Genomic DNA, 23,109 nt, shown 5'->3' on the forward strand with positions numbered 1-23,109 from the left:
CGGAGCTGTCAAACAGCGACAGCCACAATTCCGACAAATTCACTTCTCACGAATCGCAATTTGCATTCGACTCACCACTACGAGAGCCAGCACCCAGCGCAACGCACTGTGGCACTTGACATACCAATTTCGATAGTGTGCTGTGTCATTGCTTCTTGGTTTTGTGCATGCACTGTATGAAATGAGGAAGAGCTTTCTCAAATCCGTGTGGTCAAAGCTGGACTATAAAAGCAGTTTTTCTCACCTGAATGGCTTAATTATCTTCGTGTAAGTCGCCCAAGTTCCAAAGCAGTTTAGATGCACGAAGTCTGTGACTGTGATAGGCCTAGCCTCAGATGAACGTGATCGATACCAGCTCAAACTGCATGTACTGCTGGTGAGGGCTGAAGTTCGTGCAGCCAGAAACACAACGTCACTTGCCCGTCCACACAGAATGTAACTTCTCGTGACAGCAACTTCTCACTCCAAACCATAGTTCACGATTGCTGGCTCCTTGATATACTGTTGTCTGACATTAATTCCTAGCATGCTCTTCATACGCTGCCATTTACGTCATAACACAACGTAGCCAGTAGCTGAGGAGCAGACAAGGCAGGTGGTTCGGAGGAATTAACAAAATTCATTTCTAAATAATCTGCACAACTCTCAAACTTATTTTTTTTAGGACATGACGGAACTCTGCAGAGGAGAATGTACCCTGCAAATTTCATTGGTATGGAAAAATCATCAAGTTGCCTTGTCAGTGATTGCCAAAGGGTTTAAAGGGGTTCGTGACTGGCAAGAGCTTGGTGAACAATGCTCTGTGGTCTGCGGCCATGCTGTGACACGTGTGCCTTGGTTGGTGTACATGCGCAGGACGCCAAGGACAGTGTTCAGGACCAGCGAAGGCTCCTCCTGGAAATAGGCGAGCAATGCCGCCGCAACAAGAGGCTCCTCCGACTGGCCTCCGTGTCCAGCGTCTGCAATGGTATTTCGGATCCCAATGCGCCTAGCCTGCCGGACCTCGCCAACTCCACAGTCCTCGCGAACGGCACCATCATGGCGACCGCTGCCGTGACTACTCAGGTGTGTTGGTGGCTCTAGCGCTCCAGGTTTAGGAGCATGCTTTAGTTAGCTCTCGCCCTGACCAGTCTTCCGAATTGCAGCTGAAAGAGACTGGAATAAACCTGACCACTTTACTGGCACCTATTCACGAAACCCATTTACAAACATAGTCCAGAACATCTACTTGGTGCTTTAGTTGGAAGGTACCTTTTGTGTTAAGAGGAAAAGTAGTGCATCCCCTCCCTTCTTCGTTTTTTTTTTTGTGCTGGTAAATTTTGCTTGCCTTTTTTCATTGCTCCATTATGAAATGCACGCAAACTGCAATGCAAACTGCACACGTCAGCTTGTGTTCAAGTGCATTTGCCACCAATGTTTACATGCACAAGTGCAGTGCATGAAAAATGTCTTTTAAATTACCCCTGAAATGTGTGCGTTGCAAAAAGCGATAGCGTCGGTTCATCATTCCTCAACTGTTTTGAATATGTGCCCCTGATGTGGTAGGAACATGCCTTGCAGCAATATTTGAGCGTTTATATAGGTGGCGAACGCCAGTCTCAACTCTAGGTGCCTGATGTTCACATTACTGCAGGCTGGCATTTTATCATGCACCCTCACGGCTCACAGTATCTTGTGCCCACATGTATGGTCTTCCACACCTCTGCCTAGGGCGCCGATTCATTACGTTGCGATGCAAAGAAATCAGTATTTGTGTGCTGCTGACTGGTCTGATAGACAATGCATGTGGCCATCAAAAGCCACAAGGATACCCAGGCAATGCAGAATTCAGCCAGGTATCATGAACCTAGGAGCAACTGTGTTAATATGTACTCCTTTTCTGTCCTGCAGCGCAGCTCTTGAGTGCTCTAAGCAGAGATATTTATAGATGACTGTACTATTGTGCTGGATCAAAGTGTAAACATAAGGAAACAAACAAAAAGCTATGAACATTTCTCGTTTCATATATATCTACCAGTATGATAGATAAAAATGGTCATCTACCCGAATGTTGCACAATGCTGTAAAGGAAACCCATATGGTTTCTCAGAACGAAAGCTTCACAGACGAGAAAGAAATGATCCTGGTCCGGGATCTGAACTCAGGACCGATGCCTTTCCAAGGTGGTCGTTCTACCATCTGAGCTAAACAGGAGGCTAGCAGATCGCAGTACAAGGGTGAATTAATCATCAACTTGAAGCACAGGGACTTTGAATATGGCAAATCACTTCTGTGGAATGCCACAAGGTGGAGGAAGTATCATGATAAGAAGCAATTGTCATCTGTCCAAATGTAGCACGAAGCAACAAAGGAAACCCATACAGGTTTCTCAAAAAGAAAGCTTTTGCAGTTGAAGTAAAATTTGCCCTGGTTCGGGATTCGAACCCAGGACCAACGCCTTTCTGGGGTGGTCGCTGTACCATCTGGGCTGACCAGGAGGCTAGCAGATCACAGTGCGAGGGCAAATTAATCAACAACTTGAAGCACAGGGACGTTGAATATGAGAAATGAGTTCTGTAGAATCCTGCTGAACTGATTCTTTTGTAGCTTTGTGCTACATTCAGGTGGATGACAAGTTTTCCCTGTCATGACATTTCCTTCTTACGGGCTTCTGCAGAACTTATTTGCCAGATCTACCAGCGTACATGACATTGGTGCATCTCATTTACAAAGCTTTGTCTGTATTGAAGCTGGTGGACATTTGTAGTTGCTGATTATATGCCATTGCCATACACCACCATTTCAACTAATTACCATATTTACTCGCATAATGATCACACTTTTCTGTCAAAAAAATTGACCCAAATTCAGGGGTGCGATCATTACACGGGTTAAGCTTCTTGCAAAAAGGAAATATATGTTTTTTCCATCCCGCATTTGCTGCGGGATGACGACAGGTCAGCAAATAGGTGGCTACCGCTGCAACAGTGGCAGGACACCAAAACAAAAATGGCGGCTGGTGGAGCAAGCCGAATGCGCCGAACGTGATTTTTTTTCTTCTCGTGAGTACATTATGCGCATTGAAACAGTTTCTTCCATATCAGTAATGAATAATACCGTTACTATCGGCAAGTTAGCGGCAATAACGTAGCCATGACCACTTTGAGGGGACATGGCTACATGAACCATTGAGGGGACAGAAACACAGATGGCCGTGTTTAGCTGCCAGTGACGGAAACTCATGGCGGGCACGCTGCGGAAACTGCGGCCATTTGTGTTCACTACTATCTTAATATGGCACACTTCCGCTATGGGTGGGTGGATATCTTAGCTGTGTTAGAAGCATTGTCGTATGAATAGGGTACACTTCTAATGTATCAGTGTAAACGTGGCTACTATTGTTGCCACTCGCGATTTGTTCCATGCCCACGAGTGCAGACGAGAAGAATAAAAAAGCGCCTGTTTTGTTGTTGTTGACCACAGCCATTATAAAGCCTACAAATAATAAAGCCAAGGCATGTTTGGTTGCAGCTTTTTTTTCACGCAAGTGCGGAAAGTGATGAAAAGAATGAAATGGGGCATCTGCTTAAAAATGTGCAATGCGTGCAGACCGCTTGGTATGTCTTGAAGAGTTGTTCGTGTAGCATTTGACAGATGGTAAGCACGATCATCATTAGCTAGACTTGGCGCACAACATATCGCTGTGACAAGTTCGGGGTGTGATCATTACATGGGAAAGGAAAAAAATCGAATTTTGACGACAAAATTCAGGTGCGATCATTGTGCGAGTGCGATGATTATGCAAGTAAATACGGTAAGCATAACAGCCGTTCTAGCAGAAGCTTGTTTTGAGCTGGTTGGTTGCAAATGTGGGCGAAAGCAGTGAGTAGTGTTCCTCGATTGATGTCATTCAATATCTTGCATGCACAGTGACTTGCTGAGCTGTCATGCTGTCATGAGATTGATATAGACTGTCAAAGTTGCATCTAAATTATGCTTTATTAATGAGAACTGCCTCACTTTGTAGTTGGGTTCTTGTCCAGATCTTCTGTTCTCCTGTGTAAAAATAATATTGAAGAATATTGCGCAATGGTGCAGAACATACGGGGACAGGGAATAACTAATAACAAGATGGATGCCCATCTTCTCATGTTGTGTTTTCAGTTTTCTCCTATTTCTTGCTGTTGGCTGTTCTGCAATACACCTACATATAGTGTACTACATTGTTTTCTCCCCATTTACATATCTTTCCAGTTTTATAGATATAGGGTGCCCTATTAACTCCACTTATGTGCATTAATCATGACTACGTTTTGCATGTCTAGGTCCCTCTGAAATTTGTTGATCGAAATCCAGGCACGGCCGCCGTTCAGCACGAGCCTCTCTGTCAACGCCGTTACGGGTGGCAACGCTGCACCGCCTTCAAGCCCGGGGACCAGCCGTTTCCGTGTCTCTCGGGTCTGCCTCGAGACGGATGCCGAGAACGGACCGGCCGTCTCGGAGAATCCGAACACCGTGCAGCTCCGCAGTGCCGGTGCCGATCATGCCGCCGCCTCGGTGAACCTGGAGCGCTCCTACAGCGCCCCGGCTTCCGTACCATCTCGCTTCACTGTGACGCCTGTCAATGGGTTCAAACCTGCCATGGCGGGCACCGTTGGCATTGCTGTTGAAAAGAAAGACGAGAGTGTGACATCGGACACCGCAGCGGAGTCGAACGAGCACGATGATGCTTATGGGCACAACCACCAGAACAATGAAGTTGAGGACGAGGACGAGGATGACGATGAGGACGACTTTGTTGGGCACGCAGTGTCGAAGCCCGTCACCATTTTGACGGCGTCTGGAGCATGCCGTCGAGGAAGTGCAGACGACTTTGAAGAGGGAGGAGCAGACGACGAGGGAGGGCAGCAAGATGAAGAAGAGGAAGATGCCAAGGACTCGCTCTCAGCGCCGCCCTTGCCGATGCCCGGAAGGACAAGTCCCACCTGGTTCGTGTACCCCTCCGTGTCTACATCGGCACAGCCGAGAAACGGAATAGCGGCGCCCCCTTCCTCTGGTGGCATGGAGCGGAAGCGCAAGATCAGCTTCCAGCTGCCGGAGGGCACGACAGGCGAGGGAGGCCGACTTCTCAATGGTCGCGCTGACCGGCGTATGAGCACGCCCGCCATGCCGGTGTCGAACAGCGCCGCGCGCAAGAAGCTCACGGCACTCAAGCTGTGCAAGAGGCTGGAAAGCCTCGACTTGCGGAGCACGGTGCCCCTGTCACCAACCCGGCTTTTGGAAGGCTGGGGTGAGTGTCGGTACCTCATGACATTGCTCGAGTCTTGCCTCTGACATTGGCTTTATTACGCAAAGGTCTTTTGTGAAATCGGATTTGAAACTCTACAGGGTCAGCAGCTGAATGATACTAGGGAGTTTTATCCACTATGTACAGCGCAGTAAATTGTTAAAGGATACGCATCCTTCCGTCAAGGGTAGTATTGCCCAGCTTTGAAGCAGATGGCTTGCGGCTGGCAATGCTGGCACCTTTCTGCATACCTGTGTAGTTCTCTGATGTAGCTTCAGTCGGCATTTTTATATGGTGCTATTAATTTTCTTTAACAGTGGACTGCACTGCGAAAATTTACAGTTGTGGTTTTAGCAGGATATCAGTAAGAAATTGCAAACATGCAGTGCTGGTACTGGCGGCATCTGGTAACATTGTCCTCAAAGCAGAATGTATGCAAATATTCTTCCATCGCAGATGCTTGTTGGTCGAAAGATATGTGGTATTAAAAAGGTTTGAGCTGTCGAAGAAACCTTCATGTCAGCTGGTAAAAGAATGCCGCCACAGAATGAAATGAGCGCCAATGTCATTTGACGGGGACATCATTTGGGGAGCACCATAAGACGTCATCGCAACTAGAATTTCTGCTGGCAGTTTTGTTCCAGTGTTCTGCTAAAATGGTAATATGAAGGCGCATACATGCAAACTAAAACTCTCTATTGTCTAGTTGCTGGAAAGTCAATGTTTGTGTGCACAGTTCTGTAAAGAAACTGCCATATAGTGTAGCCATTCCTCAGTCCAGCACCTTGTCAAGGTACCGCTGCACTATGTGTCAGATGGACGTTCTCAAAACATCATCACATTGTAAATCTTTGTTCATATAAAGCATGCCATTGTGCTCTAGTCATATGTGTCGTACGCTATCACTTCTGGCAGCACTATGAAACAGGGTCATCAAACTTCATAATTTTTCAATTGAAACTGTGTTTCTTTCTTCTCATGAATTCAACGCTACAAAGTTCTACTTCCTGAGCCATGGCTTATGGACCATAAGATGGAAACCATGCTTATGTGAGATTAGGATTGTCTTAGTTCACTGTCCTACAGGTGTCATACAATTTATCCTGCTTGTTGTTTCTGAATGTATAGAGCTGGTAGGCACTGTGAAGACATAACCATATATAATTGCAGTGCACTTGGTATTTTTTTAAAGACAATAGACAGATTACACCACATTTCAAGTACAAACACAGTAACCCTATCGCCACCATGATTATAGTAGTCCTTGGTGTTTTCCCACTGTACTTTGATTTAAGGCAACACTAAGGGGAATATAGAGGGGAATGCCATTATGGACTTTTCCCGTGTATTTTGGGGGAAATTAAGGGGTGCACGCATCCGTTCAACCGCACTGCAGGAGGTGAACAGGTTTTTTCCTCGGCACAAACTTAGCACGCTTCTTTAGGGGTTCGCCAATGTCAATTTTTCTATCTCAAATCGAATTTGAATAATGAAAACCAGGTGTGGATCGAATCGAATGTGTTTTGAATTTGAATACTAATTGCCTTGTAAAAATGCATCTTTTTCATCGACCAGAAGAACACACATACACACAAAAAAAAAGTTTATTGCACAGAAAATAATGTACAGGAAAATTATGCTTTGTAGTCAACAAAATTCTCTAGTACAACACTTTTGCTTGGCAGTGTCATAACTGCAGTTACTTATTCTTGTCATGAAAGAAGTATAACTGCTCGACTAGTTCAGAAAGCAGTGACACCCTCCTGCATGTCGCAATTCCTTCAGACACCAAAAAAGAACTGCTCACTGTATACACTAGTGTCCGGTATCGGCGGGTATCTCTTTGGAAGCTGAGCTTACACCACCCCTCAAGTGAATCTTTCTCTTGGCTCAATATGTCATCATGCATAATATCTTTCAACCTGTGCTTGCGGCAATGAAAATTTCTGCCAGAAGCAAGTGAAAATTTCAGCTGGTTGATGAACTTATCAAAGTCTTCCCACAGTGCTGATGCGCAAGAAGCATCTTCAGAAGCTTTGGTTGTTGAGGACATATACGGGTTCCTTGGTGTTGAAATTGTCCTTGCTTCCTCTAAAGCCAGGGGCGAGATCACACAAGCATCTCGCTTTTTGAACGTTCACTTGCACTATTGTGATTCGCTGTCGCCGCACTTTCGTCAGCGGTCATCTACTCGGCATGGTGGGAGCGCCAATTGAACACCGCCTACTCAGCGACTTACGAGGCAAAGTGAATGTTTGAAAAGCAAGATGCTTGTGCGACCGCGCCCCATGTTTTTAATCCAGTTTACCATTGAAGCATTGTCGTAATACTTAACTACTTTAGATTGAGGCTTTAAAGACAAGCTTGATCAAATGTTTAGTTTGAAAACTGTGTCTTTGAGCACTTAGCCAGATTAGTAGCAGGCACAGGTTTCCACCTGGCGACTGGTGTTTTCCAGATGCACAAAGAGGCAGCACGGTGTGGATACTTGAGCTGGTAGTGTCGGGTAGCCATAAATACCAGCTGGGGTGCCATGACAGCTAGTGCCCGCTTCTTACTTTTTATATGCTTCGCTGCAATGCATTTTGATCCCTTTGCCGCATAAAACGACTCTGCTGCAGCGAAGCTAACTTAAAGAATCAACAACAGCAATTTTTAAGGGTTCGAATATTTCGAGTAGTAAAAATGTTTATCGAATTGAATCGAATACTAACCAATTTGAATCGAATGTTTGAAGTTCTGAATATTAGCACGCCTCTGCGCTTTTTAAGATAGTTTCTCTTCGGCCAGCTAAGGGCCAGCTAAGAGCCAGCTACTACTAGCATGCTTCGCAGCAGCGATGGTATAGCGAAACTCGTCCTGAAATTGATACCATTTGTGCAGAACGCAGTCGTGATGGTTGGAAACAAGTGAATAGCATTCTGTGCCTAAGCCTCACATAAATCTTGCTTGTAATACATTGGGATACCGGCACTTTACGAAAATGTCAGACTTTCCCAAAAAGCAAACAGCAGTAAATGTAATCACACTGCTTGCCATGATGCCACATTCTTTTTTGCATTATGCTTGTGTGCCTATCATAGGAGGGAGGCAGGAACGCTGTCATTGCCAAAATAGCGATATCACGCACATACAGAATTGAACCGAATTGTTTATATCATCACTGATAAAGAGCACGACCATTGTTTAGCTTTGACTGTGTTATGGAACAGTTTCCAGTGCTGGAGACACGTGCGTGTCATTATGATTTTTGAAGAGAAGCTGAAGGCAATTCCAAAAGATCTGCATGACTTTCAGTGCCTTACATCATAAGCAGAGAACAGTTGTCAGCATCACTCAGTTTTTTGTTCACCTCTGGGAAGCATGTTGTTAAGGACATGTTGTTAAGGACATACAGTCGACAGTCAAACTTCACATTGCAACAAAGCTGAATGCAACACAAATACATTTCTTATATCCGATAATCATGCTATACAGACATTAATCGCGTGCTGGTAGAAGTAGAAAACATATTCTATTTACATCCTGATACCTATTAGTTAGCTATATGCGTGATGGTTACATCAAAGTTCATCTGCAATGCAATGCTCAGACACAACCACGAATATTGACACGCATGTGTATCTGTGTCTATCTTCGTGGTTGCATCTTGGCACTGTATTATGTCCTTTAGAAGAAGCTTTACCTCAAGAGCTGCTATCAAAATACGTAGGAACGGAGAAATCATTTTGATCGTCATCACTACGTCAATTTTGATCGTTTGTTGCATTTAACATAACGAAAAGGTAGAATACGCCAGATGTACGGAGTCGATTCTTAATTTAAGCCATTTGTTTGTTTACAAACACTGTTGAAAGTTGAAAAATTTAAGAAAACTGAAGAGTAGCATACATTTCTGTCACTTGGCAATAAAAAATGATATTGCAGTTGTGTAAATAGCACCTATATACTAGAGACATATAAAGCAGACGTAATAGATGTATTATACATTGGAGTGCCACCAGATTGTGAGTTGGACTTTTCCAGAAACTCCTGTAAACGTTACAAAAATTTTGCGTAAGCTGTAAACTCATGCATCACATTTGTCTGCTTCATGAGCTATATGACTGATGCAATTTACAAATCTGCGATACCCATTCTTTGTTGCGAAGTTATAGATTTACAAACATTGTGCTTTAATTTCTTTTTGATTATAGATTTTCAGCAATCTTTATAGAAACTGTGAGGCCTTAAAGCAAAACTCTGCCTCTGACAGTCGGTAAAACTCAGCTTTCTCCTAAATGCAACAAATTCAATTCAAGTTACTTCACTGGTTGCCTAACAAAAGCGTTTCAGTGTTTCACACCTATTTCAACAGGGAAATTGGAATTTTCCCGAGCTTGGACTTTCTCTTCGTTTGTTCCCTTTGCTGGTTCAGAATTGCCTCGCACATTGCAGTGTATCTCAGCGATGGGCTAGGGTTGTACCACACCAAAAGTAAACTGGGCTACCTTGGCACTGGTTCATATTTGTAACAACAGCAACACGAAACACAGGCACGGAGAAAGACGCAAAAAACAATGGGAATATGGTGCTGGCTACGAACCTACAAAATTATTTTAGTTGCTGCCCCTTCTTATAGCCGACACGCTATTTCTTGATGCATATTCATTGCCAAAAACACAGGAGGGACGCTAAGAAAAGGAAAAAATTAGAGCAGATGCAACAAGCAGCCGTACCTTACCCTTATTGATATCGAAATGACCCTGCTGGAACGAAGACAACTGTATCTGAAGCAGTGGTTTTTGCTGAAGTGAATTGTCTACCCCACCCCTTTTTTGTCTTCCTTTTCTTGTGTCACTCGTGTGTTTGGCAATCAACATGCTCCGATAATCTATAACAAGGGGCAGCAACTTGAGTAATTTCATGAGTTGATAGTAGCGTGTTCCTATCGTTATTGTGCCTTTCTCCATTCCTGTATGTTTTTGAACTGTTGTCATGTCAGTGGCATACTTAACTAACTGAAGTTTTCAAGGTAAATTGCATCATAAAATGTGCAATATGCGACGTACAGATGAGCTGTAGCATAATAGCTTACAAGAAAACACGGAAACGAAGCCTCTTCGAGGAAAAGTGTTCACGTGAAAGCCGAAAAAAAGTGCATGCGGAATATCAATGGTAGGACATCCAAAAATGGCCGTCCAGTGGATGTTCTATTTATGTTCAAAATGGTGCACAGACATTGGGACATGATTCGGACATCCTATGAACGAAGTGTTTGAGCCGCGCTTCACCAAATAGTAGTATTTTCTGGCTTTAGCTGCAGTATTTTTCAACTTTTAAGGCTGGCAGGTCTGCTTTCAACGAGAGTGACAGTGGAGGGGCTTGTCATCGCATCTTTCACGTTATGTGTGAGAGAGAAAAAAAAAAACGATCACGACTATGAGCTCATGTTCATACACGGTCGCATGGACTTAAAACAGAAATTTAAATGGTTCCTGTTTGTGCTTAACAACGTCTGAGTGCTTCTTCTGCTGCCACCAAACCCTGAATTGCAGGATTACCGCAACAGAACTTAGCAATGCGAAAATATTGCCTTCGCATCACCAGAATCATGCTAGGCCATAAAACATCAGCGTTTTTGAGTTCGAAATGCACTTCGGTGTCTTTTTAAAACCGCAGCCAACCTCACTGGCTGGCTTCTCTTATACTTCAGCTACTCTTCAATATCAATTCACAGCCAATCTTACTCACTGGCCTCCAATACACGTAAGGTTCTTTTTAAAACGATTTTATATCACCCTCACTGGGAGGCTTCTGTTCATCACGTATGTCGCATTGCATAGGTGTTGCATCGCTATTCGTTTGCTTGTTTGTTTCTCTGTGCTTCAAGTTGTGCTGGCAGATGTGTGTGATCTCTTGTTATGGCTTCGTGCTGTCTAAATGTCTGTGTCCTTGTCCTTTGCAGCCTTTCCAGAGCCATCTGTGGACTTTAAGTACCCATCGGAATGAATACCTCACTCACAACCTCACGAACGGGCTGAACTGGGCTCAGCACATCGAAGCTGAGCCTCCGTTCTGAACAGAAGCTGGACTCGCTTGCCAGAGACAATTGCACGTGCTCTCAAACTACTAATGTTCCTAAATATTCAAAGCAAGATATTTCATTTTTTTTATAAGTTATTGCGCCTTCTCGGACAGCTTCCACACACCCTCCCTTCTTTTATTTTTTTTCTTCTTCTTTTTTTAATGTTTTTATCAGCCACATGTGAAGTGTGTACTCGTGCAGCTGCTGTTTGTTTTTTATGTTTTCACCAAGTGTTTTCATGTGCGTAGTTGTTTCGCTTTACTGTCACAAACGAATACGTTGAATTTGTGTGTACCGGTCACATCTGTGGTGTCAACCCATGCTTTGCAGCTGTTGAGCGATGACTGTCGAGCAGTTACTGCAGCACACATCCTGCTGCAAAAGTTGCAGCCCACAATAGCAGCCCCATTTAGGTGACATTAACTGAAGTGACAGAGAAAGGGTTCTCGTGTTCGGATCACAGCAGGAGTGTTTGGAACAGTGTTACTTCCAGCTGTTTTCGTACATGGTTGTGACCTTGTGGGACAGTATCGGTGGCGAGCACAGCCATCTTTGTCATTGCGAGTCATTATGTTATGCTGTTGTTTCCATCGTAACGGGGAGCTCGTACATTGCAATTGTTGTGGAGGGCAGCAAATGCCTATTTTATATTGGTGTTTACCATCGAAGGGAAGTCAAGGTTAGGTGACTGAGGAAACAAGAGAAGAAACGCTGTCACATCTCATACAATACATGGCAGAACCTCTTTTTTTTCTTTGTCTATATTCATGCGTGTGTCGTCCTCATTTTATTTGACCCAACACTTCTAGGCATGTACGTCATGTCGTTCATCTGTTATCTGCTTTTATGTTTTCGTGTCACAAAGGCTTACCTGTGAAATTGTCATGCTGACACTATAGGCAGCACGTTAAGTCATTTCAGTGCTCCTTATCGGAAGACTTAAGGTCAAACTTTCATTATCTTTGTTTCACATATGTAGGGAATGCAGAAGTGCCATTAGTTCTTTAAGCTACCACTTGAGCTGTTTCACCTAAGCTCACTTAGTTTAAAAAGGAACCTGGACTAATATTTTGCGGCAGCTGAATTTTTATCAAAGTGCTCAGGTGGCATTTTATGTAGGTCGAATGTTTAGATTTTAAATCATCGCAATCACAACTTTTCAACTTGAGGTACCTCCTGAAGGACAGTTTGGCAAGATGCTATGGGCTGAACTTGTTATGACATTGAAAGGAGGACAACATTGACCTCGTATTTTACATTTCATTTAAAGGCATAATGTTAGTTGTGCAAGTTTTTTAAATTTCTTGTTCGTGAATTATTGCTATGACACACAATCAAATTTTTATTGTTTGTTTTTCGCTCTTTTGAATAGTTGGCGATGTACATTGTAGGGCTGCAATGTGACAGACACATTTGTATCTTTCTATAACACAATTTTTGTTTTGCATTGCTTCTCTTTCATCACTATACAAATTTAAATAATTTAGTCAAAATATAATCAGTGGCTGCCCATCTGAGAGAATTATCTCATAACTAATGTAACGTCATAAGTAACATAATTTATGTCATCAGTAATGTAATCGAAGTTCGGCCTGAAGTCGAGAATAGTTTTGTACTGAATGTTTCTGAATGCTACATTTTTGTTTTTCTTTTTGTGTCGAGTCCTCATTATGAAGTACTATACTGACTGTATAGGCACAAGTCGTGCCCCCGTTGTTATTTATGACCACCGACTCATACCAGCAATACTAAAGGAAAATCTGGCACTGCAATTGCTAATCCATCATGGTAAAACCATGGGTAGTACATGGGTATTTCTAGCTCTTGCCATGGCTTTGCTGTTAACGCACTTTGGCTTTTCTTTTATTATGCTCTGAGGCTTTGTTTTTTCAATGCTTTTTTTTAAAGCAGTTTGATTCTTTACTATTCACGAATAAATCATTCTCTTGGGCAATTCTGATCACACAAATAGTAAATCACAACATATTTAAGTATGCATGTCACTAAATAAAATTTAAGCAGTTGAGCATGCTGTGAGTACTTATTTCTGATGTCCTAAACAGTTCCTTCTTATTTATAATGTTCCGAAAACCATCATACATGATAGAAAATTGAATGTAAATGAGGTAACAAAAAATGTTATTTCGAGAAGCTGATTCAGAGACAGGAGGACAAATTTTTATACGATCCCACAAACAGTCACACCTTGTTATAAGAAAGTCATATCCAACAAGAAAATGCCTTCTTTATGTCCGATATTCGTTATAAGCATATGTTTGGTAAATGCTGACATTTGCAAGAAATATTTTAGATTAGTTCTTTATATCCGATAATTCATTATATCCGAATTCGTTTTATAGAGGTTTAGCTGTACTGCCCATCATCCTCATGCTGGGGTGCTGGTGCTCTGGACACCATCGAATCCCATCATGTCAATTTTGTCATGTTGGCATTTTGAGCTAATCAGAGACAGTTTAGCCAGGGAGCCAGTTAGTGAGGACGAGATGGTGAATTTTACTGTGGGGTAGAATACGACTGCAGCTTCTAGAATGGCATCCCAGCACCGCCTAGCAGCCATATTTGCTGTGCAGGCAAAACACTTGCCCCAGGTTTTCCTTTGGCATTTTTTGTGTAAAATTTTATGTTTGTAACTGTACGAAGTTTCAATGTTGCTGAGTGCTTGCGTCTTGGTCACAGTGAGGGGTTTTTGTCATCGTTGCATCAGAGCAGTGAATTATTGCTTTGTTTCTCTGCTTTCGTGATTGTTGCAAGATCAACATTTTCGTCATATTAGGAGCCATGTCAAGAGTCGTTGAAGTACCAGCTCTGAACACATTTCAATCCGCCCTTGACTTTAAAGCGTTCTTGGGACTGTAAGGCTCAGTTACCTCATGTTGACACTATTGTCAAATGGGATTGTGGGCTTGTGAAATGACCCTATGTATGATGCAGTAATGTAGCTTCCAGCAGCTGTCAAACACTGCTTTGCAATTCTACGTGACACTTGGTCATTGCTCTTCCAGGTTTGTTTGAAGTGCATCATTTCAGTAGTTGATGTCATGCCACAAACACATTCCGCTCGACCAGATATGATGTGCTACTTCCTGCACACTTGTTGGCTATACCGGAAAAAGCAAACACAGCAAATGAAAACTTCGAAGAAAATTGGACACCTATTTTTGCAATCATTGTTTAACTTCTGCAGTTGCTGACTGTATAATTAGTTTTAGGTGTTCCCAGTATGTTATCTTTTAAGCTAGTCGATAAGAGATTCATGTGCACGCCTAACTTTTTTATAACATGGTATGCAAAGTAGAGGGCATCTGAAAATCGGATGAAATGATGGAAACAAGGGAACTGATGGGTAGTTCTAGGACAGGGGGTGATTGGAGATCTCTAGGAGAGTATTGTGTCTCGCTGTGCACCTATAATTAGGCTTATCATGATTATGACACTATTGGGTGTACTGACAGCGTCGACGAATGGAGTGCCAATGACATGAAAGAGAAGAATAAGGAAATGGTTCTTTCAGGGCTCTAACTTACTTTAGACTAATAATCTAAATACATATTAGCTTGTGGTGATGAATGTACTAACGGCTACTGTTGAAGCATAAAGAAATGATAGTGACAGAAGGGAAGAATAATGAAATATTTCCTTTTGGCACTTTATCTGATCGATGACTAAATCATCTGCCTTACTTTTCAAAGCCATTGCAGTAATCAACCATGTTGAATGAGCCCTTGAAAGTAAAGAAAGTAAAACTGCTTAAATACAATCTGGCTGTCATAGCGTAATATATCTTTATCTGCTGATATCTAAAACTCAACGAGCCACAAAAGTGGGATGAAGTGTACGTCCTTACCAAGAAGCATAATGCTGCAGGTAGTTGTTTGCATTAACAATACTCTGCTGCTGTGGAACTGCGACTGTTAACACAAAACGTCCTTCCATGTTGAAGCATTTTCACGAATATCCAGGATGCATTGCTGACACTGAGTGCGTATATTACCAAAGCGATACAGAAATTGGAACATCTTTTTCCAAAGAGCATTTGCACAATGGCAAAAGTGTGGTAGTGCCTCTGAAAGTTGATAGTGTTAATATTTTAGCATAAATACTATATATCGTGACTTGCTGTGACATTCCGAGATTGCATACGACATAGAGATGCTTGTTATTTCTCTAGAAAAAGAAAGAGTGATATGTGCCAAGTATCTTTCTGATTCAGCTGTGCTACTGTAGACAAATGAAATGCACATCTCTTCGAGCGCGAACACAAATAAGATGCAAGAGTTTCGATAATGCAATTCTATTTTCTCGTCCGAATAACAGTGCATTGCACATCAAACTTCTGATCAAGCATCGTAATCTGTCCGCTACTTGCCATATTCTAGCTAAAAAATTTTCCCCTTGGCTATGTTGTTTGTCTGCAGTATTACAACCAAGACCGCGGTTTTGTAGCGGTGACTTTTCCCGATGCTAATGCCTTTTGCACTTTTCGCATCGTTCGTGAGTGGTCGACCGATGCTCTACCCCGAACGGAGCCTCGAACGCAGCCACTCACAAACGCGAGAAGTGACAAAAGGTGTCAGCAGCGAGAAAAGGCATTGCGACAGAATCGCGGCCCAAAACTTCGCAAACAGCTTCACTGCTGGCATTTATGTGTTTAGGTAAAAGCTCGTCTTCCCGGTATTTTTCCATGTTGGAAATGTTGAAATTTTTATGCTTAAAGTGTTGAATAACGCATGTGCGATTTTCAAACACATTACTCGTGATATGCACTGCGTTAGCTACAGCGTATGTAGTATCGAACTTTAATTGTCGTCTCTATAAAATAGTCATGCGCCATGTTTTCCTTTGCAGTGCTCAAGCAAGGCTTTATTTTTGTATGGCTCATGCGCACTGTTTTAAGTGTGTTCTTTGTACGTGCATGCCAGCTACGGCATTTCAGCTGTGCTGTGAACTATGTTCTGCTGAATGTTGCTGACATGATAGAGCTAAATGGCAATTAAGGAAGTTGCATAGGTGGAAGTTTGCCTCATTTAACGCAATTGTAGTGATTCAAAAATCATTGCTAGCACCATTTTGTGTGTGTACAGTGTTTATTTTGTTTATTTCCGCACTTTGTGTCATTCAATATTAGCACCCAGTTGCGGCACGGTTGGACCACTGTGTCTGATGAAGAAAGCCGGATGTCTTGCAAAAGTTCGTGTGCTTTCCATTAAGTACCTTTCGAAGGTCTTTTGCACTAAGCCAGTAGCATCGGTATGCCACGTATAGTATGTGCAAATAGGCCCACTATTGTTGAAGGACACCTGTCAATCACATTATTTCAAAACTGTGCCAAGTTGGGATGTGTGTTCTTGTACACGGGTTCAGAGCAGTCGTTGGAATTCAAGGGATACGCCTGGGACAGAAACAGTAGTTGAAGAAATGCATCCAGTTTATGGCTGATAAAGAAAATTACTTTGTGCCATTTAACACCCTGGAAATTCCACTTGATAAGCGTTCAAATGTCAACTGCACATGTCTGTCAAATAGCTGAAGTTTGATATAGCTGTATATACACAACCTACAATACCTTGTCTTGTTTCTTTGAAACATTTGCAGATGTGTGCATATATATATATATATATATATATATATATATATATATATATATATATATATATATATATATATATATATATATATATATATATATATATATATATATATATATATATATATATATATATATATATATATATATATATGTGTGTGTGTGTGTGTGTGTGTGCAGAAATGCGGGAAGGTGACTATTTCCTTTTTTTAAGTCTCAGTCTCTCAAGATCCCTTTTTGTCACCCACAATGCGTTTCTGACCAAGAAACTATGTGACTTAATGTCGGTGTTAGAGACTTTCTGGCTAAGCATGTTACCATTGCTGCATAACTGGAGCGAATTTTTTTTTATGGGAACCAACTCTCAGTTTCTCAAGATCCATTTTTTTCGCCCGTGATGTATTTCTGACCAAGGAACTGGGTGATTTGATGTTGGTGCTGGCTAAGCATAGTACTGTTGCTAGGTCACTGAAATTCATTTTTATGATGGGGACCTACAGGTTCACTGTGGTTACGAGGGAAAAGCCCACGAAATGTTAACATGCAATATTTACACGGGCAGAGCTGAACGATGACGCGACTATTTTCAAAGCACAAGTTGCGTGCTGGCACTTGTCATCGTGTGCAGAACGATCTTTTCCATCTCCCTACACCTCACTATGGCAGCAAAGAGAGGTAGCTGTGTACGTAGCTGCCAAAAAAAAAGAAAAAAAAAGATCACGACCTTCAATTTCGTCAGATATTCTAGTGTAGCATGTACAGACCCCTTCACAGCTGTATAGAACATGAAAGTGTTGCGTTTGAGAGTGTGTCCGGCAGGGCAGCTGCCATTTTTGCCTGGTGCTTTTGCAGCGCCTTGCTCCGTTCTTTCCATGTCTATGCCAGTTATTGCACTTCAGCTCTCCTCTGAACTACGTTTTGCTGAATGTTGCTGTCATGATTGAGCTAAATGACAATTAAGAAAGTTGTCCCATACAGGACACTCTTGACATTTGCATATGCCGTATGCCATATTATGAGAACATTAACCTCGATTAGTTGGTTTACTGCTGGAAAGGAAAGAGCACTGGCAAGCAACATTCACACACAGCTCTCGTGTGTGTCGCTCCTTTGTGCGTGTGCTTCTTTCGTTCTTTTTCCTCCCCAACCATGTCACTGTCTGCAGTGGCCATCTTTACGTGCACTTCTAAAAAAACTGAGTAGTGAAGGCCCTCGCACCCGGCATTGTGAACTAGGGAACAAGTACTCTAACCAGACGGCCTCCGACAAGTGATCCTTGTACACTTTGGAGAGCACGCCGCTCCCGTGCTCTAGGTGAACGTAATCGGAACCACAAGTTTCCTCTAGCTCTTCTACATTACCAAGCAACTTTCTCCTGTAGTTCCACTTTGCTCCTTTTCTTACCTTGTGTCTTGGCAAAGCGGTCTCCATACTGCAACTGGCAAAGAAATAGGAAGAAATTATGGATGCCGAAGAGCCCACCTGTAAATATCGGCTGACAGAGTCATGCCTAGCTGTCTCTGTAGTAAAGGGGTAGCTAATCAGTGTACTGTAACTTTTGTGCGCAGCCGGTGTCTCTAGCCCTGTGATGTTGATGATATAATAATGTGCATGCATTGTGATAGATGTAGCATTGTGTATAGGTGCACATATACATAACACAAGACATACTGTGTCTAACGTTAGAAACCTCTCTTTTTTCTGCCATTGCCACGTATGTATAACATTGATCTCATGTGATTTGCTGTTTGTCGTCCTTTGCTGTCTCCAATTTTACTCATGGAGTGCAGGCGCAAAGTGTTTGTCGAGGAGTTGTTGCGTGCTTTGCTTGAAGATGTTGCAAGTTTGGGGAAATGTAATGCACCGAGTTTGACAGGACGTTGACTAGTACAGTTGGGACTGTGATTTGAGGAGTCGACATTAGAAACAGTTGCAAATAAAAGATGCAGGAGTTGCAGTCTTAGATGTGCATACCTTATGAGAAATTCTGAACACGTATGCATGCCCAAACTGCACATTTGTATAATTTCTTCCTCGTTGGACGTTTTTAGTCGCTACTCCAGCACTGTTCATAGCAGACATGTTTCTCAGTTTCCCATGCAGAGTTTAATGTTACGTGACCAGTAAAATTCTTCATTGGCATCAAGCACTGCAAACATTAAGTGCATTTGACGAGCAAGAAAAATATAACTGGGAATTACATTAAACTTGCCTCTAGCATGTTTTCATCATCGTGTCAATGCCTCCACTTTGCATATTTGCACAAAGAACACGGCACAATTTCGCTGAATATATGTTCCCCCGAGTTGCTAACGAAATGAGGTGCTTTATGCGGCATGCATTTTGGCCACGATAACATTGCTATTAGTATCAAACATTGTTAAACGGACACGCTAATGTTGGCTGATATGCCAGGCCAAGAGTAAGTCCAAAACATGTTTCATGTCATTGCTGCTTCAATTGTTAAATAAATATATCGAGGGTATAGCAACTGGAAATGTTTGGCATCACTGTGTCGGGCATCTCTCTGTTTGTCAGTTACAGTGCCCTTAAATGCCAGTGTAGCAGCATAACGAAAAAGTTTGCAGTGGTTGTTTCTTACTGAAATATTCTGTTTGATGCGTGTGTTAGGCGGTTGTGTTGCGGGGTCTCATAATGGTCGCATCCTTCCTTTCATTCTCTTGAGTTCCCCCAAGTGCTTTTTTAGTTTTCATCTGCTCCGCACGTTTTGGCATCACTGAAAGTATGAGGCTGTGGACATGTGGTAGACGAGTGAAATGTACATAAAGATTGCATATGTGGAGTGAGGTGTTGAAAGAGAACGCAATTGCCTTTTCATTTTTTTTTTCGTGTTGCATATAACGATCCCACATTACAGTGTATCATGTACTCTATTCTCTAATGCACATAGTAGTTGTTTCTTGTCTCCTACTGCCGTCAAGTTTGATGGATTAGAGGAAGAGCCTTTATTTTGTATAGCAGAGCCTACTTCCCAGATGTTCATGTTTTTGACAGAGTCTGTGTAACTTGTCGTTGAGCATTACATCAGTGTTTAAATGCTGTTGATGTTGTATCAGACAACTCTCAATGTATATAACTGTTCAATAAATCGATGTTCATGTTACAGTGCGCCATGGTCTCCATGTCGTTACTGCATGCACATTCTTGATGAGTGCTCATAGACACGTCTTCGTCACACTGCAATTGACTAATTTAAACCATGCAGTTGTGCTTAAACCTTTAACCGTCACAGGCCCTCCAGACAATCAGGGACAACGTTGTGTGCTGTTTTTTATGACAAAAGTGTAAGAGCGAAATAGTTGAGAAACTTCAGGTGCAGTACATAGCCAAAGCATCATATTTGCTGCCAGAATTTTGCTCAAGTTGTTTTTTATTTCACTTGTGCAAAATCGTTGATCATGAATGGTAATGATGCATGCTAGAAATAATGGTTATGGTTACTATTCATTTAAAGTGTTTGAAGTAGCAGTTAAATTCAACGGCAGTTGTTACTCACCTGACCGGCACCACTGGGGCAAATTCCGGCTCGTGCAGAAGTGTGCTTTTTACAATTATCTTGCCTTCGTTGACAGCCTAGGAATGCAGCAGAAAATACACTGTCCAACTCAACGAGAATTTGCATAGATGCGCTATGCGCATCTTTGCACATGCGCATAGATTATGCATATGCGCATAGATTAAATTATATTCACTCAGTTTCGCGATATCAAGGTTGAGACAAACAACTTTCAATATTGGCATTTTTTTGGGAACATTGTTTTGGAGAGCATATTGAGGCAGAAAGTCGAAAAGGTAGGTGCTATGCAATTTTGTATGCAGAGCTTATACCGAATTTGATTGCCACCTAATACATATGCATTGGATGGCTCTCTTAAAAGGACACCTGTTTGTGTTTCGTCCCTGGAACACCCACCGCCCCACTTCGGACAACATAGCTGTGCCAGTGGCTGCTCATGAATGCCCATTTCAAAATCAAGGGGGATCAGGTTCAATCCTAGTGGATACTATAGCATCCGTCAACTATAACATGATATGCCAATCATCAATAAGAATATGCAAATAATTGCAATGAGCTAATTATTGCTCAGTTTCTCTCCATGAAACCTCTTAATGTGGAGGAGCAGGCTTTGAAAAATTGGGTAGACCCCACTATAATCTGATCGTAAGTGGTTTTGGCACATGAAACCCAAGAACGAAATGGTAATGACACGTTACTGCGAATGCATTTTATTGTGAAATATTCACTTGCACATTATACTTTGTGTTCATGTACTGAGCGGGGCATGTACAGAACGGGCCCATGTGGGATGTAGTCCTCCTGTCGCTGACGACTGTGGCATTGGCAGAATGCCGAAAGAGTGCGAGAGCCCGCGAATACACGCAAAGTGCCTCAAGCGGCCAGTCCCGCGCCAATTTTGCGTGTATTTGCAGGCATCTTTCATGCTCGGAAGATCACTTTTATGTAGCACGTATTGAGCAACAGAAAGCTTTAATTTTTTTTTATCGGGAGTTTTCCATGTTCCTCTACAATTATCACAGTGAAATTTTTCATCTAATGATAATGGTATGGAAGTTGATTAATTAATTCCATCTAATTATGTAATTAGGCAGAATAGAAAAAATTATCTGAGTATCTCCAAGCGACGGCAAACAAAATGTCTTAGCTTTGTTCTGTCCAGACGTGGCATTTGCACATTCTTAAAGTTTGGCTATATATATATATATATATATATATATATATATATATATATATATATATATATATATATATATATATATATATATATATATATATATATATATATATATATATATATATATATATATATATATATATATATATATATATATATACACACACACACATGCACGTACTCCTCATTCATGTAAGCCTTCGGCCATAAGCTAACTGAAGTTTTCAAACTAATTTGCCTCAGAAAAATTCATAAAGTAGGACATACGCACAAGCTGAGCGTGATATATCTCCGAATTAAATGTAATTCGAACATGTAGAACACGATCATGTCAAGGAAAGACAAAGCCTCAATTGAAGGACGAACATTCATGCACACGTACGCCGAAAAAGGTCAGTGTGGGATTATATCCGTTGGTCACTGTAATTTCACGTACTTTTTAAAATGCAGTAAATCTTATTTAAATTGGTTCAGTAGTCACCCAATCAGAACATGCCTTGCTTATACGCGATAGATATATAAACAGAAATCAAAGCTGGCTCCATAAATTATTTTATTTTGGACTGAAATCGCCGGCCTGAGCCTAAATGCGGTAAATCTGCCTGACGTGCTCGGGGGACCTTGTATAATAAAGCTTCTGATTAACGTATCCCTGCTCTTCGATCTAGCGTGCAACAGCGTGCGGCTCGCCGAACTAGGGTGGCTAGCCGAACGGCAAACTGAACGGCGCACCAGGTTCGTATTTGCCGCAAAATCCACTTCGAGCTCCTGGATTGGATAGAAACCATACTCTCGAGCCAGCGCGCCGCGCCGGAGTTAGTCTCGAACGCAAAAACTCACCTTTGTCAATGAAAAAAGAAGAGAAAAATATTAAAAACATTCCTCCTCACAAAAGTGCGGAGGAGGGAGCGAGAAGCGGCGTGCGTAGAGTCGCCGACGGCTGTCGGTCGTGTGCCGCTCGCGCGCTGGCCGGGCGTGCATTGTGGACGATGATCCGGTGTTGTGCGCGGTAGCCGAGCCGCTACTCACGGATTACCATGGTTGCTTCTAGTCTCCGTCGCACCCGGCACTTCGGAACGCGCCGTACTCGATCACGGACGGCCAGCGACCACCGGGTGTGAGAAACAAAAAACAGAGCAGCGGCTCGCGAGCCTCGCCGGTGAGTCCGCGGGTGAAACCCCCGCCGCCGTGCCGCTGGCCTGACGGAGCCGCCCGCACTCGTTCTAAGCCTAATGCCGATCTAACGGTGTTCTCGCGTTCGACGGTGTTAAAGGAGGCGGGGCGGGCTGCTTCTCTTGGCAACAGCGGCTTGGCGTACGCATTCTTCTTTGCCGGCGGAGCGTGCGACTGCTGGCACATGCGGAGCGCGGACCATGTGATCGCATTCCCCCAGCGGAGTTCTCTGCTCGTTGTTTACAGATCGCGAGCGGTTTCGCACGACCCACCAGCTGTTCGT

The 23,109-nt window shown here is 42.6% G+C and overlaps 1 protein-coding gene across 1 annotated transcript in view; it reads left to right on the forward strand.

Annotated features, from left to right (window-relative positions):
* Positions 1-16,978, forward strand: part of LOC135905660 (protein phosphatase 1 regulatory subunit 37-like) — a 431,344-nt gene extending 414,366 nt beyond the window's left edge. The window contains exons 11-13 of the mRNA XM_065436606.2: positions 856-1,065; positions 4,336-5,269; positions 11,214-16,978. Of these exons, the coding sequence (XP_065292678.1) occupies positions 856-1,065; positions 4,336-5,269; positions 11,214-11,257 (1,188 nt within the window). The 3' untranslated portion in view covers positions 11,258-16,978. The remainder of the gene's footprint in view (positions 1-855; positions 1,066-4,335; positions 5,270-11,213) is intronic.
* Positions 16,979-23,109: the final 6,131 nt, after the last annotated feature.

This window comes from Dermacentor albipictus, chromosome 7 (genome assembly GCF_038994185.2).
Source record: "Dermacentor albipictus isolate Rhodes 1998 colony chromosome 7, USDA_Dalb.pri_finalv2, whole genome shotgun sequence".
Lineage (NCBI taxonomy): Eukaryota > Metazoa > Arthropoda > Arachnida > Ixodida > Ixodidae > Dermacentor > Dermacentor albipictus.